A 27195-nucleotide genomic window follows, 5' to 3' on the forward strand; every position below is an offset into this window, starting at 1 on the left:
ACATAATAACCTAATTTCAAAGTATACTTTATTGTATAGGTTACATTGACATTAAGTCAAGCAATGTGACCAAAGCTGAGTATCAGAAAGACTAAAAATTTCAGTAGGTTACAAGTACCAGATGGTAAAGGGAATGACACACACACCCAAACATATAAACAGTAGAAAATTTGTACTGTTGTTTCGTGCTTTGTACTACAAAATAAAAATGACTGAAATTATCAAAGTGAACAACTTGTGAGACTCACACCAAAGTAAGAACGACGTGAGTTAACCTTTTATAGATGAGCGTATACTGGAGACGTAATTACGAAGGTAATGAAAATGAAACTGAGATGGGCAAGGCATGTAGCCAGGCGAATGGGTCGTAAAAGAAATTTTATTTTCTGTCGACATTGCATTTATTTTAACTACCAATCTGCCCCAGCTTTACACCGTTAGTACTACTTTGTTGCAGCCGTACAACTTGTCTCACGAAGTGGCAATAAATTATATGCGCAAACGTTTCTCGTCAATCAGCATGTCTAGTTTTCATACAAAGGGTGTTTTCGTGAGAGCTTGCAAAAATTTAACAGAACGTAGAGGACGCTCCACTGAACAATTTGAGGTAGGGAACGTGGGGTCGGAGATGCCAGCTTAAGGAGATGATAGGAATAAAATCACATTACTGTGTGCTTTTTATTTACAAAAGTTACAATTAACTGCAAATACCATCACTGACATAATGAACATACCACTTGTACTGTATCTTACATAATGTTCTGAAACTGATGGCCATCAACCTCAATGTAAACAAGGAATCGCCGAACAAGATTCTGGGGCATCCTGACAAATATCCCCGGTGTGTTTCGAATCACTTCACAGGCAGCTACAATTCCGGCAATTAATTCCATCTCCATATCCACTGGGATCTCATACACAAGTGGCTTTAGATACCCCCATAGGAAATACTCGAGGGGATTCAGGTCAGGTGACCTCGCAGGCCATGGAATAGGACGTCCCCTTCCAATCCAGCGACCAGGAAATACAGCACTGACGTGGTTGCTGACATCCACACCGAAGTGAGGCAGTGCACCGTTATGTTGTATCCACAACCTCCCACGAACGGCCAAGGGTACGTTCTCCAACAACTCAGAAGGAACTCTTTGCACGAACCTCAAGTACAGGTGGCAGTTCACGTGGCCAGGTAGAAGATATGGCCCAGTGAGACTGTCGCCTGCAACACCGCCTAAGATATTTACAGAAAAACGTGCTTGATGGTATGACTCTAATACAGCGAGACGGTTTGACTCATCCCACACATGGCTATTCCTGCTATTCTAAATACACTACTGGCCATTAAAATTGCTACACCACGAAGATGACGTGCTACAGACGCGAAATTTAACCGACAGGAAGAAGATGCTGTGATATGCTAATGATTAGCTTTTCAGAGCATTCACACAAGGTTGGCGCCGGTGGCAACACCTACAACGTGCTGACATGAGGGAAGTTTCCATCCGATTTCTCATACACAAACAGCACTTGACCGGCGTTACCTGATGAAACGTTGTTGTGATGCCTCGTGTAAGGAGGAGAAACGCGTACCATCACGTTTCCGCCTTTGATAAAGGTCGGATTGTAGCCCATCGCGATTGCGGTTTATTGTATCGCGACATTGCTGCTCGCGTTGGTCGAGATCCAATGACTGTTAGCAGAACATGGAATCGGTGGGTTCAGAGGGATAATACGGAACGCCGTGCTGGATCCCAACGGCCTCGTATCACTAGCAGTCGAGATGACAGGCATCTTATCCGCATGGCTGTAACGGGTCGTGCAGCCACGTCTCGATCCCTGAGTCAACAGATGGGGACGTTTGCGAGACAACAACCATCTGCACGAACAGTTCGACGACGTTTGTAGCAGCATGGACTATCAGCTCGGAGACCGTGGCTGCGGTTACCCTTGACGGTGCATCACAGACAGAAGCGCCTGCGATGGTGTACTCAACGACGAACCTGGGTGCACGAATGGCAAAACGTTATTTTTTCGGATGCATCCAGGTTCTGTTTACAGCATCATGATGGTCGCATCCGTATCTGGCGACATCGCGGTGAACGCACATTGGAAGCGTTTATTTGTCATCGCCATACTGGCGTATCACCCGGCGTGATGGTATGGGGTGCCATTGGTTACTCGTCTCGGTCACCTCTTGTTCGCATTGACGGCACTTTGAACAGTGGACGTTACATTTCAGATATGTTACGACCCGTGGCTCTACCCTTCATTCGATCCCTTCGAAACCCTACATTCCAGCAGGATAATGCACGACCGCATATTGCAGGTCCTGTACGGCCCTTTTTGGATACAGAAAATGTTCGACTGCTGCCCTGGCCAGAACATTCTCCAGATCTCTCACCAATTGAAAACGTCTGGTCAATGGTGGCCGAGCAACTGGCTCGTCACTACGCGCCAGTCACTACTCTTGATGAACTGTGGTATCGTGTTGAAGCTGTATGGTCAGCTGTACCTGTACACACCATCCAAGCTCTGTTTGAGTCAATGCCTAGGCGTATCAAGGCCGTTATTACGGCCAGAGATGGTTTTCTGGGTACTGATTTCTCAGGATCTATGCGCCCAAATTGCGTGAAAATGTAATCACATGTCAGTACTAGTATAATATATTTGTCCAATGAATACCCGTTTATCATCTGAATTTCTTCTTGGTGTAGCAATTTTAATGGCCAGTAGTGTACCACGACGATCAAATGAGGCCTCGTCAATAAACAGGAAATGTGGTCTATCAGTTCACTGTTGGAGCAACCACTGATACAAAGCGGCCCTTGGTGCAGTTTCAGTCACAAGCATCGCATGTACTCGTTGTGGGTGATATGGATGTATGTGTTGTTCGTGGAGAACTCGCCACATGCTAGTACTTGCAACGCCCATTTCACATGCAGTACGACGACTACTTGTAGCGGGGTCCGCTGCAACACATTCGAACACCTCCTCTTCAAAATCGGGTGTGATCCTCATGTTGCCAGGTCCCTCGTTTCTTTTTTCTAGTGAATCAGTCTTCTGCAATTGTCAGTCGAGAGAAATAAACACTCGGCGTGATGGATGATGCCAGTTAGGAAATCGTTTCCTGTGCAGCCTTTCAGCAGCGATAACATTGCAACTGCTGACAAGGCGCATGTCAGTGAGTTCTGCGAAACTGTACCGCTACTGCTCCATCTTATTGTACTGTATGTCTCTGAATAACATTGATGAATGAATGGGTCTGTCATTCATTCTTAGCACGTACTGTCATGGGACACTGTAAATACGATACAATAGAGTCACATTATGGACAAGTAAAGTAAACAAAACTTGCAACATGACTTCCTAGTAATTAGGCTCGTCCTCCTTGTTTCCTTGCTGGAAATAAATAATATACATGTAAATAAACAGCACAGTACGTGTAAACTTGTACCACGTTAGATGTAAATAAGCTGGAAAACAGTAATCGTATACAACGCGGTAGACAAGTTTACTTCCCTATCTCCTTAAGCTGGCTTCTCCGACCCCAGGTTCAAACGGTTCAAATGGTTCTCAGCACTATGGGACTTAACTGCTGTGGTCATCAGTCCCCTAGAACTTAGAACTACTTAAACCTAACTAACCTAAGGACATCACACGCATCCATGCCCGAGGCAGGATTCTAACCTGCGACAGTAGCGGCCGCGCGATTCCCTACTGTAGCGCCTAGAACCGCTCGGCCACTTCGGCCGGCCGACCCCCGGGTTCCCTACCTCAAATTGTTCAGTGGAGCATTCTCTATGTCCTGTTGCATTTTTACACGATCTTACGGAAACACCCTGTATAAACAGGCTCAGACAACTAAAACAGGCCACCCCAAATATACCTACAATGGATAAAAGACAGGCCACCCGAAATATATCCACAATGGATAAATATATCGAGTTTCAGTTTTCGCCAAGTTGTAGGGGATAATATGATGAATTTCCAGACGTTCGCAACAATTTTTTTTTTTCGTTTATAGTCTCCGAATTACGACATCGATTTGTATTTGCTGATGGATCTATACAATGTTTTCGTTTCTAAGGGAACTTCAACAACATAACATATATGGGACTTGATCAAATAGTGTCAACATAACAGCGACAGAATCCACTGCCCCGCTGTCAGGAGAAGAGGTTGCACAAACGACTGCCCTATTATACCAGATGTTAGCAAACACGTGACTCAAATACGATTCGTGTGTTTGTTATCATGGCTGTATCCTGAGCATTACTACATGCTATAAAGTGATTCCGGAGAAACAATACTGCACATTTAATTTCATTGGAGCTAACGTCAGCGCAAGCCCATCTTATAAAGCATTTCACGGCTTCGAGAGTCGTTGGTGTTACCTTACTAGCCGGCCGCTGTGGCCGAGCTGTTCTAGGGGCTTCAGTCCGAAACCGCGCTGCTGCTATGGTCGCAGGTTCGAATCCTGCCTCGGGCATGGATGTGTGTGATGTCCTTAGGTTAGTTAGGTTTAAGTAGTTCTAAGTCTAGGGGACTGATGACCTCAGATGTTAGGTCCCATAGTGCTTAGAACCATTTGTTACCTTATTGACCCTTTGTTTTAATTATCGCCACAAATAAAAGTACTGAAGTGTTAAGACAATTATGCGTTTCCTGAAAGACCGTTACAGTGCTCTCCAAATGTTCTTGTCTTAAGAGGGTCTGTTATTGTATAAACGGAATGGGAGGGACATCCGCCGGGTTGGTATCACACCGATTGCCTTATGTCCAGTGGGATGTCTTCCTTTAACTGCGACAGCAGCATATCTTAGGAACTCGAGATACTTGAATGTATTTAGTTTCCCATCAGTTAAACAGGGACCAACGATGTGAGTCTTGAAAAATACGCACCAAACGTTGACAGACCAAGAGCGTTGTTCTCATCCACTTCATTGAGCAAGCGTGATTTTCAACTGATGATTAGTGCATATCGCGAAGGGGGACTTGCCGCGCGGGATTAGCCGGGCGGTCTGAGGGCGCTGAAGTGATGCACTGTGTGGCTGGTCCCAGCGGAGGTTCGAGTCCTCCCTCGGGCATGGGTGTGTGTGTGTGTGTGTGTTGTCCTTGGGATAATTTAGGTTAAGTAGTGTGTAAGCTTAGGGACTGATGGCCTTAGCAGTTACGTCCCATAAGATTTCACACAAATTTGAACGTTTTTGAAGGGGGACTTGCCCATGGTTTGTAAACGATGCGAACGTCAGGATATTCGTCATATTGACCGCTGTAACGTGGCGGAAACCACACTTCGTTATAATTATTCATTCTGGATATATCTAGGGTGGCCTGTCTTAGCTGCCTCACTCTGTGTGCAGGATGAATCGCTGCCCCAATCGATGTCGTCCTATGCCAGCCGCAACGTTATATCTGACCTTCAGAGACCACGCGCGAGGTTTTCATATTTTCTCGCTCGCTACGCACAAGCTGTTATTCCTGCAGAAAAAAATGTAAGTAAATTTTGTACTGGGATTCGTTTTCGCTAGAGATCGTAGTTTTCGAATTATTCAAGAAAAACGTACAAAAGTGATCTGCAAACTCACCGCCAGTCTCACACTCTGCATCCACTGGTCAAGATTTCTAGTATGTTATTCACGGCACTCTCTCCTACGACAGTACAAAAATTTGCGACTGCACGAGTTATTTCCCCCAATCGACATTTTTGGTCTTCATTGAATGGCTTTATAACGCGGTCGAATTAATCAAACCCATAAAAGTCGTAGTGCGGTAGCGTTCTCGCTTCCTAACTTTTTTCCAGTGCCCGGGTTCGATTCCCGGCGGGGTCAGGGATTTTCTCTGCCTCCTGATGACTGGGTGTTGTGTGATGTCCTTAGGTTAGTTAGGTTTAAGTAGTTCTAAGTTCTAGGGGACTGATGACCATAGATGTTAAGTCCCATAGTGCTCAGAGCCATTTGAACCAAACCCATAAAAACTGTGAAATTAACAGCATGAAATAAACGATTACCTCATTGTATTTGTCAGGCCTTCTGACTACAGTACTACTGTGCTAGTTTGGATCGAATTGTCTACAAAATTAATTTTAGCTTAACGTTTACAAAAGTTTTTCTCTCATTATCCTCACGAGCACGTTTCAATTGATAACGTTAACGTAATAGCCGTCTGTGCTGGTGGTGTAATAGCTCAGATAATAGAGGCCAAAAAAGGTTGAGTATCGGTAGCGGTTGGTGTAGTTGTATATTTTTTATACAGTGGAACGAACAACATACTAAAAATCCCGACTGGTGAAGGATGAGTTTTTCTTGAATACCTCGAAAACTGTGGTCTCCAGCGAAAACGATTCCCGATACAAAAAGGTCTTGTTCATTCTTTCTGTAGTATTAATAGTTTGCACGTAGCGAGCGGCAGAATGCGAAAATCTCGCCCGTGGTTTTTGCAGGCCAAATATAACATTGCCTGTTACATAAAACATCAGCAGGAGCAGTTGAATCATCGTGCATAGACATACAGAATATTCACCAAAGATTTTTGTTTTCCGCTGAGAAGAAGGCCTACGTAAAGCGAAATTCACCCAAAAGTTTACTATTTGTTTATTCAGGCACTGGAAAAACGTTAGGAAGCTTAAGGTCAACATTTCGACGACGTCGAGGGGTCATTAGAACGGAACACAATCTTGGATTTGGGAAGGAGTCGATCGTGTCCTTTTGAAGTAACTATCAAGGCAACCTAAATCTGGATAGCCAGATGGGGATTTGAACCACTGTCCTCCCGAGTGCGACCCCAGTGTCTTAGTTCTGCTCCACGTCGCTCGGTGGCGTTGGACAGGTACAGCGAAAAGAAAACTGACGGCGTGAATGTTGCGGTTGAAATTTGTCACATCAATAAAACGCTAGGGAAATAGGGAACCACTGTATGAAAGAAACAACCAGAGGATGATATACTTGTTGAAAGTTACGGACAATGCTCTCGCCTTTGCGCCGGCTCAAACCCTCCACATTGCATGCTTCTGTCTAGGCAGCGCACAGCTATGGCAATTAACGCGTGCGTGAGCACAATTCCCCACTGTCATGCACACGCCCGTAACAGGCCGCTATAAAAGTTGTACTCGCGTAGGCTTCGCTTTTCGCCGTTTTACTGTATGTCTCCTGCACTCCAAAGATATGTGTTCCTGCTGCAGGTCATGCTTCGGCTGCATCACTGCGTTCCAGGCTGTGGCTAAGCATCTTCAGGTAGTATTTATTCACGAACACGCAATAAGAAGAAAGCTCGTAAAACAACAGCACTCCTGCCTCACTTTTCACGCAGTAATGGTTGGCTGCAAGTTTTGACGTTGTGTACAAAATGTTGAGAAAAGCGAATAGTAAATCCATGTTCGCAGACCATCAGCATTAATTTTTGTTACGGAACAAGACAGTCGCAATGGAAACATGGCCATCGTGAAGCCTCTCAGCTCCAACCGGTATAATTCATGCGCAGCGCGGCGTGGAGCACTCGCTGGAATAAAGACGTCGTCACGAGACACGCGCTGGTGTCTCGTAAAACCGCCTGACCTTTGCAGAGAATCAGTTGCTCGCTCTGTGCTCGCTCCCACACTGAGGGGCAGAGAATGTGGTCTGTTGTCGTCGACAGAGAATAGTGGCGGAATGGAGATGTGGCAGCGGATTCTGGTGAGTCTAGCAGGTCAAAGAGAATGAAAAAAGGTGGTGATATGTGACAGTGACTCTGGAAAAGCTAGAGTAGCCGACTCGTTATAACCAATGTGGATGAAGAACTTCAGCTGTGATTTAAAATGGCGGTCTGTGTAGGTACAATTTGAAACCAGTCACTTTTTGAGTTGGTTACGATCTTAAGTTGTTCTCAAACCATTGCAAGCTCATCATCAGATGGAGGTGTTACTGGAAGATTACGTTCTGGATCATGTGCGGTTAAACGCTACGTTCGTAGTGCTCGCGAAAATATGCAAACTAAATGAAACGAAACGAAAAGATCATTATATTTTATGATAGTTAAAAAATCTGATCAAAAGCAACCGGACAACTATTTATTTATTTCTAATTTCTGCTACCAGTCACTTTTTTATTTTATGTTTAATCTAACATAATACAACGCGTTTCGAACATGTTCTGTTCATCTTCAGGTGTTTATACATACATACACACATACAGAGAAATGTTACTTAAAAATAAACAGTCTTAAACTAGATTAATCTAGAACTCTTTGTCCACTGTTTGTTACTGTAGCGGCTGGTGTGGCATTTGGGGGGGTGGGCGGAGGGGGGTCAGATAATTTACGTCAGTTACTGCAATCCTATACAGGCTGTGATATCATACATAGTCAACCACAAGGGAGAAAACCAGCAGAAGACATCACTGATTTCGATTTCTAGCCATCCACTGCCACACAGTAACAAACAGTGGACAAAGGGTTCTAGATTAATCTAGTTTGAGTGTTTCTTTTTAAGTACATTTCTCTGTATGTATGTATGTATGTATAAACGTATGAAGATGAACAGCACGTGTTCGAAACGCGTTGTATTATGTTAGATTAAACATAAAAAAGAAAAGTGATTGGTAGCAGAAATTAAAAATAAATAAATAATTATCCCACACAATCACGGTTCACAAACATAGCCATTATGGCCGAGAGTAACCGGACACTTATTGGTGGACAGTAACACCCTTTGGCTTTATGACAGCTTCAATTCCGGTGAGGACACGTTCAGCGAGGTGTCTGAATGTTTGTGGGGAAATGGCAGCTCACTCTTTCTCAAGAGCCGAAATAAGAGAAGGTGGTGTTGTTGGACGCTGGGATCTGGTCAGAAGTCTAAGCTCTAACTCATCCCGAAGGTGTTAAATTGGTTTCATGCCGGGGATAAGGGTGGGTCAATACATTTCATACAGATGCTCCTTTACAGTGCGGAGTATTGTCATAGTGATTCAAATAAGCATTGTTTCCAAGCTGATCCTCTACTGTACACAATTCAAAATGCTGCAAAATGTGTTCATATCTTTCTTAAGCGCAGGGAACGAGACCAAAACACGTGAAACACTCCCGTAACACTATCTCCCCTGTACGTCACTGTTGGCTCTATAAATGATGGCAGGTAACGTTCTCCAGGCATTCGCCAAACCCAAACCCTTCTATCAGTTTACTACAGGGTATAATGTGATCGAGCATTGCTTAGCACTGACTATAGAGAAGTTTAACTTATAAGGAGATGCTCAGCCATTGTACCCCATCTAACTCCCTATGCACAGTCGTTGTCCTAACTAGACTGCTGGTAGCACTTTGGACCTAATGGTTAGCCTGGACGTTGTGTCACTTTTCATTAGGGTGCCAGTACAAGATTGGAACATTTGGCCCAACATTTTCCATCTGGAATCATTAAGATGTTCCGTCACGTCGTAACAACAACGTACTTCTTGTACTGCGATGAATATTATGAGATGACGGACGGCACAGCTATGGGATGACCACTGTCTCCAGCAGTCGCAAATTTCTTCATGGAGCACTCTGAGGAGCAGGCTCTGCAAACTGCGGCATTACGGCCGTCTTGCTTTCCACGATACTTTGACGACACCTTCCTGATATGGCCTCATGGTGAAGATACACTACAGCAGTTCGTCGATCACATGAATGGTGTCCATCCCAACATTAAATTTACTGTCGAGATGAAGAAGCACGACAAGCTACCATTCTTGGATGTTTTGGTTGAGCGGAAGGCAGGAGGCCAGCTTGGTCATTCAGTGTACAGGAAACCAACACACACTGATCCGTACTTGAACGCCAGTAGTTCCGACCACCCTGTACACAAGAAAGCGATCTTGAACACGTTGGTTCATAGAGCCAAGATTATCTCTGACGACGACCACCTACAGTCTGAATTGCAGAACTTAAAATGTGTTTTCGGAGAAAATGGATACAGCATAAGAGACATCGCAAACGCTTTCAAGGGCCGCCGACGAAAGACACCTGGTGAGTCAGTAGAAGAGGCCAAACGGACTGCATTCCTGCCACACTGTGAAGCAACTAACAGCAAGTTAGCATGTCTGCTGCAGAAACATGGTCTAAGACCAGTGTTCCGGCCCGCCCCCAACATACGAGATATGTTGCGCCCTGTTAAAGGCGACATTGCTCTTTGCGCTTCCGGCGTGTATGGTGTACCCTGTGAATGTGGCAGCGTGTATATCGGACAGACAATTCGCACGGTTGCGGAGAGTTGTACTGAGCACAAGCGCCATATAAAACAAAGGGAGCTTGACAAGTCGACCATAGCGGAGCGTTGCCAAGAAAACGGACATAAAATACAATTCGAAAATACAAAAGTGTTGGCTCATGCATCTACATATTGGGACTGCGTTATAAAGGAAGCTGCCGAGATTCGTATAAAAAACAATTTCTGTAGAGACCAAGGGTACACACTCAGCAGGGTATGGGGGCGGGCGTTGTCCATCGAAAGCAAGCAAAGACAGATGCGTGACGCGGGAGCGGAAATTATAAACGTGGAGCCTATCCCTGGCGCCACCTGACTTCATCGGTGCTGCCACGGGCAATAGCTCCCCTGGCTGCACGGGTCGACTTACGCGCCCGCCACATTGGGTCTATCTGATTGGCTGCTGATGTTGCCATCATGCCTATATAAGCGAGAAACAGTAGCAGCCCCGGCAGTCAGTGAACTCCTGACGACTATGGCGGAGATGGTTATCGAAAGCTCGAGGATTTTATTCGAAATGACGCGAATTTGAAAACCGAGGAATTCTTATTCATGTATGCCGACGCGAAAGACTCCGAGGACACTTTGGAACTCTGCCAATTTCATGTGATTTCTTGTAACCACCCTCCCCAATGCTCGACGGTTCTTTTCCGAGGTCTTCCTGGTCTTGGTGTAGCTACGGTTGCTGCTTCCCATTTCTACTTCAAAACAACGTCACCAATAGTCGACTTGCGCAGCTTTAGAAGGGTTGAAGTGTTCCTGGTGTATCTGTCAGTCAGGTGACATCCAGTGACTGGCCCACGTTCGGAGTCAATGAGCTCTCCTAACCGACCCGGCTCTCTGCTGTAAGCGCAGTACTGTCCGTCTCTTTTTTTATAGCGGTGGGTTCGCCTCGCATGACATCTGGTGGTCAATTCTGCATTACATTGGTTGTGTGGATACTTTTGATCAGACAATATATAGAGTTATTCCAAATGATGGACCCATTTTCAAAAATTCGTGTGTATTCAAGTACAAATTCGAAATGAACAACCTATATAGCAATGAAAGAGAAAGTTTCAAAGTTTTTGGTGGGCGGGCGGTGACGGTTTCAGAAGCTGCCTGTAGAATTCGCGCAGCAACGGGGCCGTCATTCCGTTTCACTGTCAGTTGTCAGTGAGAGGGTGACTGTGGAGCACAAGGTTTTCTGCGTTCTTGAGTTCGCGAAAAGAGTCGCAAATTGCTGTGCACCGGGCATTTCAACCACCAACTCACAAAAGCGTTGGTTTAAGTAATTTAAGTGATTTGGAGTGTGGGCTAATGAAAAAGCACAGGCCCACCGCATGTGTCAGAGGATGATGTCCGACGGATTCAAGAAAGTATTGTGCGCAGTCCCAGTAAGTCTACCAATCGAGCCAGTCGAGAACTTGGAATATCCCAACCAACTGTATGGGAAGTCAGGTTACCTTCCGTCCGGAAAGTGGGTGCACTGAGCGACTGTTATGTGACTTATAAATTATAGAGTGTAGCAATCAGTCGTCCTTTTTAGATTTTGTCACGCAAATCCAGATTTCGGCTTGTAGCTAGCCATTCTCAATGCACTATTTTCTATTGTAAATGCATGTAAGTTCCTGTTGTTCGGGCGTCAGTCACAGTTCTTTGAAGAACTGTGACTCCATCTGAGTAGTGCATTGAGAAGAGAAGAGATAACCTGCATGAGGTTGCTGTTACCTCGCACCACCGAAGTTTCTCCGTAAACATTTTGGGTGGGAATTGTGGCCAATCGTTTTCTAGGACCTGTAATACTGCCACCTACGTTAACAGCAGCAACCTATTTACAGTTCCGGCAGACCACATTTCCGGAGCTGCTGAACAATCTACCGCTTGCTGTGCGCAGAGGCGTCTGGTTTCAGCTTGATGGAGCCCTAGCACACTTAATTTTTGATGCGCGAGCACAGATAACTGTAGATTTTGGGAACAATGTGTAGGGCGAGGAGGACCTCTTACGTGACCAGAGCGTCCTCCTGATTTGGTACTTTCTTTCTTTGGGGACATGCCAAGAGTATGGTTAAACGTTACTCCAATTGTCACTACAGCTGAGCTGATAGCCCGAATCACAGAGGCAAATCGCCAATTCCTAAATAATCCTGACGTGCTCTCCAGAGTTGGACGGGTATTGATATGAAGGTGTGCAGCATGCATAATTTAAGGCACACGATGGATTTTTTGGACCATTCATGTAATTTACTGTCAGAACATGCCTAATCATAACAAAGTGTAATTTTTGTGCAATTGCGGTTATTCGTCATTATACTCTTAAGAATGCGTTTAAGGTACACTGAAAAGCCAAGACATTATGACCACTGCCCACCGCAGCCGCGCGGGATTAGCCGAGCGGTCTAAGGGCGCTGAAGTCATGGGCTGTGCGGCTGGTCCTGGCGGAGGTTTGTGTCCTCCCTCGGGCATGGGTGTATGTGTTTGTCCGTAGGATAATTTAGGTTAAGTAGTGTGTAAGCTTATGGGCTGGTGACCTTAGCAGTTAAGTCCCATAAGATTTCACACAAATTCCAACATTTCAACTGCCCACCTCGACGTCTAATGCCGCCTGGTGGAGTTGTGGGGCGCGACAGCAATAGTATGTAAGCGGAGCAGACATGGACTGGGGACCACCCAAGCGAAGATTGGGTTGCAAATGGGGAAATCCATCGAGATAAGCGACTTTAGACTAAGGGAAGATTATTATTAAGCAGAATGTGTGAATGAGTATCTCGAAAATGGCGAAGATGGTCGAATGTTCACGTACTACGGTCGTGAGCATCTACCAAAAGAGGTACAAGGACAGTGAAACTATCACTAGGCGCTAAAAGGTTGGGCTTCCACGACACTTCACGAAACGTGAGATTCGGAAGCTTGTCTGTTCTGTAAAGAATAGACGGCGATCTGTGACATCTCTGCCGAAGAACACAATGCTGGTGCATGCTCAAGTGTTTCGAAGCACACCGTTCGTGGTACATTGTTGAAGATGGAGCTCCTCAGCAACCCACCTGTATGTGTTCACATGTTGATCCAATAATACCGACAGTTACGATTGGCATGGGACCATCGGGATTCGACCGTCGATCAATAAAAATGTGTCGTCTCTTCGGGTGAATCACATTTTTGCAGGGTCGATAGTCGTTTCTACAAACGCCGTCATCGAGGTAAAGGGCAGCTCGAAACGTGCAGCGCGGCACTGACGCAGGCTGATGGGAACAGTATTATGCTATGGGAGAGGCTGGCATGGGACCTGTGGCAGTAATCGAAGAGACACTATCAGCTGCGAACTACCTGCATCAGCTTGCCGCGGTGGCCTTGCGGTTCTAGGCGCTGCAGTCCGGAACCGCGGGACTGCTACGGTCGCTGGTCCGAATCCTGCCTCGGGCATAGATGTGTGTGATGTCCTTTGGTTAGTTGGGTTTAACTAGTTCTAAGTTCTAGGGGACTGATGACCTCAGAATTTAAGTCCCATAGTGCTCAGAGCCATTTGAACCGTTTTGAACCATCTGCATCCCTTCATATTTAATGTCCTTCCCAACGGTGGAGTGATCTTTCGGCAGTATAATTGTCCGTGTCTCTGAGCTAGAACCATGCTACAGTGCTTCGAGGAGCTAGCCGAGCGGTCTAAGGCGCTACAGTCGTGGACTTAGCGGCTGCTCCCGGCGGAGGTTCGAGTCCTCCCTCGGGCATGGGTGTGTGTGTTTGTCCTTAGCATAATTTAGTTTAAGTAGTGTGTAAGCTTAGGGACTGATGACCTTAGCAGTTAAGTCTCATAAGATTTCACACACATTTGAACATTTTTGGTTCGAGGAGCATTATAGTGAACCCAGCGTTGATGTCTCGACGATCAATTTCGCCTACGTAAATCCTTTGGAACCCATCTGGGTCGCTACCGGGCGCCAACACCGCGAACGCAGATTAGGTGACCTGTGCGTAGACATCTAATGCCGCGTACCTCCACAAACTTACCAACAAACTGTCGGATCTCTGATACGCAGAATCAGTTATGTATTTCGTTCCAAAGGCGAACAGATAAGTTATTAAGCAGGTGGTTATGATGAATGGCTCATCAATCTATATATTCCTTATGAAAAAAGGATCCTCTTTGTGTGACCTGTCGTTCTTGAAAGTTTGTCGCTGAGGTCCTGAGACATTGTAACAAGCGTGTACTACTAATAATGTTACAAGATGCGATGATGACAGCGTCAATCTGTAGAAACTAGTGATAGTAACAAACAGAATTCGCTTCAAGAAAAACATAACCCTGTATACTGTTTCTGCGTATGACATTTGAATATTTGTTTTTTCCTGCTGTTCTCTTCAAAATGGAGATTTTTCTTGTTGCCGTTGCTATATCTTCGGACAGCATTGCGAGTTCATCTGCAAATTCTGAACACTGAATTATAAAATTCTTGTTTTTGCAGCCACTTTGCATTCAGTCATTTACTCCATATTTTCCGATCAAATGGTACAAATGGCTCTGAGCCCTATGCGACTTAACTGCCGCGGTCATCAGTCGCCTAGAACTTAGAACTAATTAAACCTACCTAACCTAAGGACATCACACACATCCATGCCCGAGGCAGGATTCGAACCTGCGACCGTAGCGGTCGCTCGGCTCCAGACTGTAGCGCCCAGAACCGCACGGCTACTCCGGCCGGCTTTTCGGATCATCTTTCCCAGCAAACAACTGAATTTAATAGCGGATATGCCATCAACTTGTCTAGCATCTGTTCGCATCTCTAAAGCTCTCCTGAAAGTTTATCATTAGATTTTGTGTTTATAAGTGTTTGCCAAATTATATTTCTGCCTGAATGAAATTTTCGCTCTGCAGCGAAGTGTTCGCTCGTATGAAACTTCATGCCAGATTAAAACTGTGTGCATATAGTTTTAATCTGCCAGGAAGTTATATTTCTTGTTTATCATCCTCACCAAACTCTTCCAGTATTTCAAACAAAGATTATTATTATTATTATTATTATTAATATGTACTAAAATCTGAACTTTAACTTACTAAGGACATCTGATTAGATGTCTGTATCGTCTGGCTAACATACCAAATTCATTGTTTGTTTGTCCTATCCAACACTCTGGCAACCATATCTGTCTCATTGTTCAGACGTCCTTTCCGTGTTTGAAACCAGAGCCTGAAGGCTGCAATCTTGCCACGTGAAATAAATGCATAAGTAAATAACAAGAGCTTATTTTTATGTGACTGGTTAAATACCCAGAATTAACTATTTGTAGCAAATGTAATTTAAAGTATTACTAATTGCAGGGCCGCAGCTATTAAGTGTCTTATTGGAGATACACTATGTGATCAAAAGTATCCGGACACCTGCAAAACATTCGTTTTTCATATTAGGTGCACTGTGCTGCCATCTACTGTCAGGGACTCCATATCAGCGACCTCAGTAGTCATTAGACGTCGTGAGAGAGCAGAATGGGGCACTCCGCGGAACTCACGGACTTTGAATGTGGTCAGGTGATTGGGTGTCACTTATGTCATACGTCTGTACGGACACACTCCTAAACATTTCAAGGTCCACTGTTTCCGATGCGATAGTGAAGTGGAAACGTGAAGGGACACATACAGCAAAAAAGCCTACAGACCGACCTCGTCTATTGACTGACAGAGACCGCCGACAGTTGAAGAGGGTCGTAATGTGTAACAGGCAGACATCTATCCAGACCATCACACAGGAATTCCAAACTTCACCAGGATCCACTGAAAGTACCATGACAATCAGGCGGGAGAAGAGAAAACTTGGATTTCATGGTCGAGTGACTACTCATAAGCCACCCGTCACGCCGATAAATGCCGAACGACGCCTCGCCTGGTGTAAGGAGCGTAAACATTGGACGACTGAACAGTGGAAAAACGTTGTTTGGATTGACAAATCACGGTACACAATGTGTCGATCCGATGGCAGGGTGTGGGTATGGCTAATACCCGGTGAACGTCATCTGCCAGCGTGTGTAGTGCCAACAGTAAAATTCGGACGTGGTGGTGTTATGGTGCGGTCGTGTTTTTCATGGAGGGGGCTTGCACCCCTTGTTGTTTTGCGTGGCACTATCATAGCACAGGCCTACACTGATGTTTTAAGGGTCTTCTTGCTTCCCTTTGTTGAAGAGCAGTTCGGGGATGGCGATTGCATCTTTCAACACGATCGTGCATCTGTTCATAATGCATGGCCTGTGGCGGAGTGGTTACACGACAACAACGTCCCTGTAATGGACTGCCCAGCACAGAGTCTTGCCTCGAATCCTACAGAACACCTTTGGGATGTTTTGGAACACCGACGTCGTGCCAGGTCTCACCGACCGACATCAATACCTCTCCTCGGTGCAGCACTCCGTGAAGAATGGGCTGCCATTCCCCAAGAAACCTTCCAGCACCTGACTGAACGTATGCCTGCGAGAATGGAAGCTGTCATCAAGGCTAAGGGTGGGCCAACACTATGTTGAATTCCAGCATTACCGATGGAGGGCTCCACGAACTTGTAGGTCGTTTTCAGCTAGGTGTCCGGATAGTTTTGATCACATAGTGTATTAACGTCTCATGAACTTCTAGTCTTGAAGGTCGTGGTGATTTTCTTTATTCTGGACAGGGATGTGTGAAAAGTTTCACTTGACTAAATTTACTTTGTAGTGCTTCTTCAGTGTACCGTTTCGCTTTCTCTTCTGAAATTCCGTAACAGATTTTTTGACCTGCTTCTAAGAGGTAATTATTAGACACATCTGCTACACAATAACTGACGTATTGGCTGTTAGACTGCGATTCGGGATTCTTGGCTGACGTTTATTTAATGATTTTTCAGGCGTTTCACCAACATGAGTGGCTAACATTGTCGAAGGTTCACACTTCACAGCTGGCGGCTCAGTGGAGGATGGAACTTTGACAGTGCTTGCCTTTCGTGTTGGCGAAACGCTTGAAAAATTACGAGAGGCGTTCAATAAATAATTCGACACTTTGTTTGCGGCCAATTGAGTTTCTCGGTTCAGCCACTTCATGGAGCTACGACCGGTGGCGATGCTATACATAGCCTTCAAAGTGGTATTTACAACGCAGGTGCATTCCAGGCAAAGAGCTGTCATTGAGTTTCTTTTGGCGCAAAACCAGAGCATCGCAGATATTCACAGACGCTTGCAGAATGTCAGCGGAGACGTGAACAAAAGCTCGGTGAGTCATTGGGCAAGGAGACTGTCATCATCGCAACAAGGTCGCGCACACCTGTCCCATCTCCCGCATGCCGGCTAGCCGCACACAGCTCTCTCTCCTGCAATGTTGGAACGTGTGGACACTCTCACTGGAGGTGATCGACAGATCACAATCAAACACCTCGCTGCTCAACAAGATATCTGTTGGTAGTCCTGACACACTCGTCCAGCAGTTGTGTCACTCAAAGGCTTGTGTCCTCTGGCTTCCTCACCGTCTAACGGGAAACCATAAAGAGCATTGAAGGACCATCGTAACAATTTTTTCTCAAACATCATCACAGGCGATGAAACGTGGCTTCTCACTTCGAACCGAAAACAAAACGGCAATCCATGGAGTGGCACCTCACGACCTCTCCTTCAAAACCATACCCTTAGCCGATAAAGTCAGGGTGATGTTCTTCTGGAACTGTGAAGCGGTTATTCTATTGTTGCCGTCTGTTATGGTGCAACGACCAACTCTGAAGTTTAATGTGTTACCCCCAGGAAACTGAAGAAACGACCTCGGCGTGTTCGTCGGTACAATAACGCAAACGAGATTCTCCTTCTGCATGACAACGCAAGGCCTCACACAAGTCTGTACACCCAAGAGGAGCTCACAAAACTTCATTGGACTGAACTTCTTCATCCACCCTACAGCCCGGATCTCGCACCGTCCGATTTCCATCTGTTCGGTCCAAATGGTTCAAATGGCTCTGAGCACTATGGGACATAACTGCTGAGATCATCAGTCCCCTAGAACTTAGAACTACTTAAACCTAACTAACCTAAGGACGTCACACACATCCATACCCGAGGCAGGATTCGAACCTGCGACCGTAGCGGTCGCGCGGTTCCAGCCTGTAGCGCCTAGAACCGCTCGGCCACACCGGCCGGCAGTTTGGTCCGATGAATTACGCACTCCGTGGGAGGCAGTACGTGGGTGATGAGGAGGTTATTGACACAGCAAGATGTTGACTACGACGTCGACCAGTAGAGTGGTACCATGCGGGCATACAGGCCTAAGGCCCTCACATTCAATGGGAATTACGTTGTAAAATAGGCTTTTGTAGTCAAAAGAGTAAAGAATAACATGATGTATTGAACTCCTGAATAAAAAAACAAACTTACTTTCAGAAAAAATGTGCTGCGTTACTTATTGAACGCCGGCTGGTGTGGCCGAGCGGTTCTAGGCGCTTCAGTCTGGAACCGCGCGACCACTACGGTCGCAGGTTCGAATCCTGCCTCGGGCATGGATGTGTGTGATGTCCTTAGGTTAGTTAGGTTTACGTAGTTCTAAGTCTAGGGGACTGATGACCTCAGATGTTAAGTCCCATAGTTTCTAAAGAGATGGGGCCCCTCCACGCCCGCACCAACGTGGTGACCAGACCAAAAGTTCTACTGTCGCCTCCGTTAACATGTTAGTTATCCAGTAAGTGAATCACAGGATGCTGGGCTGTGATGTTATCCGTGCGTCTGGGTAAGACTACGCATTAACACGGCCCGTCAGGTGATAGACAGTGGACGAAACGCGAATGAGGGTAGCAATTTGAAGAGCAGAGGGAAAAAAGTTCCAAGGCTCGCTCAGAGCCATTTGAACCATTTGAGCTTATTGAACACCCCTCGTCGGACGAAGATCATACTACGCGAGATGGCGCAGTGCTTAGCACACTGGACTCGCATTCGGGAGGACGACGGTTCAAACCCGCGTCCGGCTATCTTAATTTAGGTTTTTCGGGATTTCCCTAAATCGCTTCGGGCAAATGCCGGGCTGGTTCTTTTGAAGTAGGACCGACTTCCTTCCCAATCCTTCCCTTATCCGATGGGACCGTTGACCTCGCTGTTTGGTCCCCTCCCGCCAAATCAATCAACCAACCGACACAGATTCCGAGACACATACCACCAGGCTATACGGCAACATGTGGCTACGAAAGCTTCAACAATGTTGGATTCATAAAATGTCTAATATAATGCCCCCTTCTTTTTAATTTAAATAGTATCACCTCGAACGGCTTCTTTTTCTGTACACTTTGTAGCAAATGTCTCTCCTTTTTTGTGCAGGGTGACCCAGAGGAGGCGGACAACCCCAACACTGGCATCGGCGCCTTCCGGTTCATGCTGGAGACGAACAAGGGGCGCACAATGCTGGAGTTCCAGGAGCTGATGACAGTGTTCCAGCTGCTGCACTGGAACGGCTCGCTGAAGGCGATGCGCGAGCGGCAGTGCTCGCGGCAGGAGGTGGTGGCGCACTACTCGAACCGCGCGCTGGACGACGACATGCGTTCGCAGATGGCGCTGGACTGGATCGCGCGCGAGCAGGAGAACGCGGGCGCGCTGAGCCGCGAGCTGCGGCAGGCCGAGCGCGAGCTGGACGCGGCGCGCCTCGCCGGCCGCGAGCTGCGCTTCCCCAAGGAGAAGAAGGACATCCTGATGCTGGCGCACTCGCAGGCCGGCGCCGGCTCACTGCACAGCTAGGCCGGCCGCCGCCCCCACCCCGCCCTGCACTGCCCGCCGCGTCGTCTGCGCAGCTCCCGCCCTCGACAGCTTCGATCCGCACAGTAACAATCGTACCTTCTTCCGAAACAATCGAGTGCTCTTCATTACTTATGCAGTGGCTCCATTCTTTAGTTTTTTGGATCTCATCTTCATATCTTCTGCTACGGTTGTTTGGATGACCTATCCTTCTCCTCTGGCTACCATACCTAACTCACTGGATGTCCTCTTCATGTTCTCTAGCTACCATACTTAACTCATTGTTTGTATATCCTCTCCGTAAGCTCTGCACACCATACCTAAATCATGTTTGGATGCTTGTATCCTCTGGCTCCCGTACCAAAGTCATTGTATACATGCCTCTCCATACATTCCAGCAAGCCGCTCCATACACTCCAGCAGTCATATGTAACTCATAGTTTGGATATCCTCTCCATATCCTCTGGCTACCCATACCTCGTTGTTTGTATGTCCCCTCCATATCCTCTGCCTACCATACATAACTCATTGTTTGTACGTCCAGTCCATATCCTCTAACATACTTCACTTATTATTTGGATATCCTCTCTATATCTTTGGGCTACCACACCTAACCCTTCGTCTGGACGTCCATATCGTCTGGCTGCCATACCTAACTCATTGTTTGAATGTCCTTTCCACACCCTCTGCCGACCATACTTCACTCATCGTTTGGATGTGCACTCCATATTCTCTCCCTAACATACCTAATGTGACGCTTCCACGGACCAGTCTTCATTGCCACCTCATCACACTCCTTGGGCTCAACGAACCAAATCAAGAAAGACAATCATCACCGTCAGTCTCACTTTTTATGTTTATTCGGATTGCTGGTTCACTTTTTGTTACATGCCATTTTAAGATTCGTGTCTAACTGATGTGCATTACAGCTCCTCAGAAAGGTGACCATTGTGTTTCAAAATAAATAAATAAATAAAAGAAGAAGAAAAGGAATAAAGATAAGAAGTGAACCAGACAAAGTTCATCTTTCTTCATTATACTGAAAGTGGTTATGGTGCCATCATATATCATGTCTACGATTATTTTCAACCAGAATAAAACAGTGGACTCTGCACCGCAGCCTCTTATGACGTGGCGAAGTCAACGTTTACGTTTCTAATTTCAGTTTCGTAAGTGTCGTGTAACTTGACTCATATGCTGTTTAGAAGCAACTAAACTGTCTGTCCGGTGATGAGAACAGTATGGTTCCGTGCTCGTTTTTTCAACAGTTGAGATAACTTATTGACACACAAATAACAAATAAAATATGTCCACAAATATAGCTTTCTACAGTTTACACTATTATTACACAAGAATACAGCTTATTTTACGCAACCTAGGTTTAGAGTTACATGCCGATTTCCTAGTGTTACTGTTTCGCATATGTCATTCATATCTTCTGATGTGTTGTTGAATAAAGAATCTACAGCAACCATAGAAATTAAGAGACCACGTGAAGTACATGGAGATTTCACACCATTGAAATCTACCCGTCAATGTCTCAAATCATCGTTTAATTTTTCTGGTGTACACTGTAAGACATCTATATACTACTTTCTTTCTCTTGTTGTTATAGGCTATTTTGCTTCTTAATATATCAAAACATACGAATACCAACTATGAAACAGGAACGGAGTTCCAACCCAAAATCTACAGCGTGTAAAATATGTTGTCTTGTATAATAATTACTGTATTTGACTAAGAACCAGTAATAAAGTTAACAGAAATGATTATTGCATTCTCCACTGCAAGAATGGATTGCATAAAAATAAAGAACATAAATACTCTGGGAATATTGCACCTCAGATAGTTCCACAATACACTGTTTTACTTCCAGGCAGATAGTTTCTTTGACCGAACTGTGCATCCTCGTCACATGCAATGTATATAGGATGTATTTTTCTTGAAATGGAGGTGCGTCCATCCTCTTGAAGACCATAAGCATCCAAACGCAGTCCACTAAGAATACATGTGTTGTCAATCCAAAGGCACAGCTTGTTGGATGGAGCCACCATTCTTGAAATCTGATACCACTCGCATCACATTCAGATACTCCTGACGGAATTGTATTCGTGTCAGTCTTTTATCAGTGAAAGCGAAGATTCCTCTGGGTCTAGAAGAGGGATTTATTCCGTATTAGATAATAATCTGTCCACTGAAAAACTGACATTGATGCGTGTTATACAATACTATGCTATTTTGTAGCACAGTTTCGTATTCAGCAAACAAGTACTTAGTGTTATCCTGCTGCTTGCAGAGACTTGGCTAAATAATAAAACTAGCATGCAACATTTGTAACGAGATGACAGGAGAGAGTTGAATTTTACTCTTAATTTGGACAGCTTTGTGTACGGAGCCATGACAGAAACGAAAAAATTACCTGAAGAGCTCGATATTTCAGGTACACAAACTCTCAGTTATTTTGTCGCCCTGTTCAGGGTGAAAAACAATATTGTGTTCTCCACAATTAATAAAAAGAAATGATCCATTCGGAGTTAGAGCGCATAAGAAGAGACTTCCATTCCATTTTAAGTTGTTTCAGACTGTTGTTCCTACTATTCTAGGAATTTACAGCAATATCTGCCGTTCGAAACGTATCATTCCGCGTTACTTCTAGCACCTCAGCAAACATAAATCTGTGTTCTCTTTAGGTGTCGCATCAGAAAATACAGTTAAAAGCCCTTCTCATTACGTATCTCGCCTGGTCTGCAAACTCCTTATAAGGATGAAGAAAGAGTGCACATTGTAAAATGAAGAAGAAAGTACAGACCGAATTGCGAGACCAACCACGATATTTACGAACGGATGTGATCAGGCTGAACTAATATTTATTCGCTGGGGACTGGAAGTAATGCGCAGCCTTCTGCTACTCTCGTGTCCGGCGGCAGTGCAGTGACGAAACTAAGGCACCTCCTGCCATCTACCGATATGCCTAACTTCACAGGATCATCGTGTGGTGCAATACACGCTTAACAAAACTAAAAAGGTTAATGAATTATTTTGTACTTATTAATGATCTCATTCAGTTTATGATTGATTCTTTTTTGTAATTAAATTTGTCGATTGCTTCGTTAAGGAAAAGAAATATCTCTGATGTCTTTCTGGTCGCTTAAAAATTAACCTGAAATATGATGCCTTAAAGGGGAGTCGAATACTGTACTTTGCGCAGAAACTTTGACTTCAGCCGTTCGTGGTGTAGAGTGTAGACTGTTCAGCTCGCTTGTTCAGTGGACATCGACGACGAGGAAATGGTATCACCATCAGCCGTTCTTCTACTCTTTGACAGTCACGACACGAGATGCCAATGTATTGTTCACCGTCAATGTTCACCTTGCTTCCGTGTTCCATGAGTCGGAGAAGCTTGTATCGTTTTACGAAATAGGTATTACGCACGTATTTGTCCCAGTGATTGTTTTCATATGATACAATAACTTAGTTACTTGCCTGATAGAGTCGGAATCCTGATATACTGGTCTATTGCGTGTCTAGCAACTCATGGGGACCTACAGTCGTATAAAGAGGGAGTAGAACTACCGTAAAATCTTCGCCATCGGCCTACAACATGCAAGGGGAATTTCACAACATGACATTGTTATCTTAAAGGTACGAGAGGGAGCTGCCTAAACCATCAACATATTTGATTTTGAGATCAAGTCAGGATTCTATCACACCAGAAGGTGACTGAATGCTCATCGCACTTTCCCGTAAACATGGCGTGTCGTACAGCTGGATGCGGTAAACATTTCATGCCTGTGGATGACGGACTCTCCAGTATGAGGCATAATTCAGTCACTTTCAAAGTCAGATAAACTTCCGACTGGAGAGCCAGGTGATATATTTACATCAGATGATATATTTACTTCATAATAATCGAAATCGATCTCTTTAAGAAATCGTCAGTCAACAATGAGTAAGGAGGGCGAAATCTGGCATCGGTCTTCAACTGCAAGGGAGTGAGGACGTATATTCTTTAAGTTGTCGTAGGCGAGATTATAGAACTTCTGTAGTTTGCAGAATGTTTTTGAAAGAGGAAGAAATGATTACAACAAAAGACGAGCAGGTATACACGGAAATAAGGGCAAGATAAGTCGTGTTGTGCAAGAATTCCCTAAGAAAATAGAAATATCAAATATTTATATGCGAAGGAAAATAGAAATAAAATTCAAGAAGATTTAGTTTTCCATCGAGACGATGCTAAACTGAATCGTCCGTACATCTAGAAGTCAGATGCTTGACTGAGTTTCATTCGAAATTTTTAATACCGAATATAGAACTCTACGTTCTTGCCCCTACCTGCCAGTTTTATTCTATCGCGATGGCTGGCTGCAGAAATCACTGACGAGTAACTCGACCACTCAAGAGTACAATATCTTTGTAACAGATACAGTAGTCTTTCTGCACACAATAAAACAGTGAGATGTTATTGGAGGAAAAGGAAGGATGAGCTATTTTCTGGAACGCTCTTGGCATGAGGGACGAGGCGTGTTCGGTGGGAAATCGGTGAGGACTGAGCTGCCAAATGCGGATACGAGCTGTGGGCGCACACTTCCCACATTCTCGGGGCCGCGCCTTGCTTTGCATTACCTCCACCTTGCTGTCCGCCATTTAATTACGCCTGCATGCTGCCAAGCCAGCCTGCAAAACCGCGCCTTCCTCGCGAGAACGTGCACCACATTCCTGATGCAGTGAGGTCCTTCCCCGAGACTCATTACGTCGTGCAACAGTGACTGGATGCTCGTCGATCTTTCCCGTACAAACTGACGTGTGGGTGGTGGGTAGTGGGTGGAAGCGTTGAACATTACAGCCCAGTGGATGAAGGACTCTCCAAAATAATTCCGACACTCTCAAAGTCAGATAAACTTCTTGATGGAGATACTCTCATCTTCAGGAGTTACGTGATACATCTACATCACAATCATGTTAATTTATCTCTTTAAGAAATCTTCGTCCAATAAGGAGAGAGCGGTGCAAACTCCCGCATCGGTTTTCAACTACAAGGGGGTTTTGGAACGTAACCGATATATCAAAGATGTCTTAGGGTTTCAGGTGAAGGACCTAGAACAGATAATACGTTTTTATTTTTGAGATTATGCCGAGGCTCTGTCTTTTGTACGAGACAGTCAGTGGCTTGAATGACTGGGCTACTCCGTAAATAAAGACGGGGCCAAAACCAAGTAGCTCAGAAGATATCATAGTTCAATAGTCCTAAGAAGAGTACTATTTTCCCATACTACTTACACTGAAATAGGGGCCAACATCATTACTTTTGGAAGCTCAGAGGAAACTTAATTTGGAAACTGACCTGTCGCCGTTGAAATTATTCCACAAATGATATTAATTTGTTGGATGTAATACAGTCTGAATGTAAATGTAGTTATACGCGAGTGCAGGCTTTCTCGGCGAATTTTATATATGAAGTCTTCACGGGTTGTCAGCCGAGTAGCATCGTCGTCTCGTAGCAACGTTTCGATGGAAGGCGTCTCCATCATCTTCAGGCGAAGATGATGGAGACGCATTCCATCGAAACGTTGCTACGAGACGACGATGCTACTCGGCTGACAACCCGTGAAGACTTCACATATATAAATGTTGTTATCACAAGACTCTGAATCTGCTTCACAAGCATAACGCATTATTAAAGTTAGTGCCACTTTAATGCAAGGATTAGTAGTTTACGTTCGTTCCCGACTGTAGAAGGGGACTCTAGTGTTCTACTGTGCCGCTAGACAGTTGGTCAAGTTCATCCTGGAAGGTCAAAAATTTAAGTAAATGATAAACAAAGGCAATGCAGTCAATACTGTTCTGCCTTTAGTTCAAAGTACTGGAAACTACGGAATCCTACTTCCACCGTTAAGAAGACTGTCTTCAGATTTATCTTCAGAGATAATAGTCTAACACAACAGCAACTGCTATGTTGTCTTAGTGCGCCAGGGAGGAAGATATTTAGATCTGCTAAAACGGAAGTATGAATCAGCAATGTGATATGCCGGCATCGTTAGAAGGAAACAGTCCAGATAATGAAGCACAAAAGCGCTGAGTTGTTTGACGAATTAACTCGAGAAAATTGCGGCATAGATTAATGATCAAGTCGATTGAGAATTTCTTTCTTAAAATTATTGAACAATACGATGTGTGGAATTCTCCTCTGTCTATTACAGTTTCATAGTTTAAGGTATGTGGCGTCTCTGGGTGGGAAACATTTTTCGAGAGGGGCAGAGTAGAAAGATGGGAGGAAAGAAGACTGATGATTGTGAACAGTCGTGAGCGAAGTATTGGGGCTTTGGAGAGGTGGGCTGTGGATGTGTTGGAGAGAGGGAGAGGAGGGGGAATTGGGATGGAAAAGATAGTGACAACGAACACATGCAGGGCGGAGCATCAGGAATTCCAGTGTCCTGTCACGAAGTTGGTGGCAGCCAGCGCGATCTATATTCTTCTGAATCCGCACAACAGTGCAAGGACGGGGAGCGACGAAGCAGGAAAAGAGGTGGAGACGGGCAGAGGAGGAGAAGTCCCGCGACGGCCGCATTTGCATAATAGCTCCGAGGCGATCAGAGCGGCCGAGCCAGCCAGCCGGAGCACCAGCCTGCAGCCATTGACCTGAACTGGTTGGAATGTGGCTTAATATGTCCAATAATGAGGGCCTGTGAAATTAATATAATAAAATTGAGGAGGCAGTGAGGAAGAGGAGGAGCAGTACGCGGAGAGACGTGGTGGTGGGAGGAGAAGGGAGGGGGGGAAAAGGCAGAAAGACGTGGAAGAGTGGGGGTGTAGCCCAGTCGTGCACTCGAGGAGCTGCAACAGCGGGCAAGCGGTATTGTGCTGTCAGGGCTAAACGCTCCTGGAATCTTTCACAATTCCAGCCTCCATAGGCTTCGACATTCGGTGCACATCTTTTCTCAGATTATCGTCCTCCTAAAATTATACAGACGAACTGAATTGTCATCTTACTGCTCACCTTATCCATTCTCCTTACTCTTTCTTTTCTTATTAGTTTCCACCTCAGTTCATGGATTTGTAGCTTCTTTTTCCTTGCTCCACATTTAATTACTCCCTTACAACATGTACCATTCTTCTGTTCATCTGTGATGTTGTTGTCATATTACTGTACATATGAAATGTGTATTTATTTTTTCTTCATGTCTTATTTGGTTACTCATAGTGTTGGTTGGCTCTTTTCATTCTCTTCAAAAATTCTGTCTTTGTCACTAGTTTCCTCTTGTGATTTTCATCTACATGTTAAATATTAGACTTCACATACT

The 27195-nt window shown here is 45.1% G+C and overlaps 1 protein-coding gene across 1 annotated transcript in view; it reads left to right on the plus strand.

The window, feature by feature from the left end:
• Positions 1–25411, plus strand: part of LOC124796422 (LIX1-like protein) — a 333315-nt gene extending 307904 nt beyond the window's left edge. Inside the window, exon 4 of the mRNA XM_047260603.1 lies at positions 19487–25411. Within this exon, the coding sequence (XP_047116559.1) occupies positions 19487–19900 (414 nt within the window). The 3' untranslated portion in view covers positions 19901–25411. The remainder of the gene's footprint in view (positions 1–19486) is intronic.
• The last annotated feature ends 1784 nt before the right edge of the window (positions 25412–27195 follow it).

The sequence above is a fragment of the Schistocerca piceifrons genome, chromosome 4 (assembly GCF_021461385.2).
Source record: "Schistocerca piceifrons isolate TAMUIC-IGC-003096 chromosome 4, iqSchPice1.1, whole genome shotgun sequence".
NCBI classification, from domain to species: Eukaryota; Metazoa; Arthropoda; class Insecta; order Orthoptera; family Acrididae; genus Schistocerca; species Schistocerca piceifrons.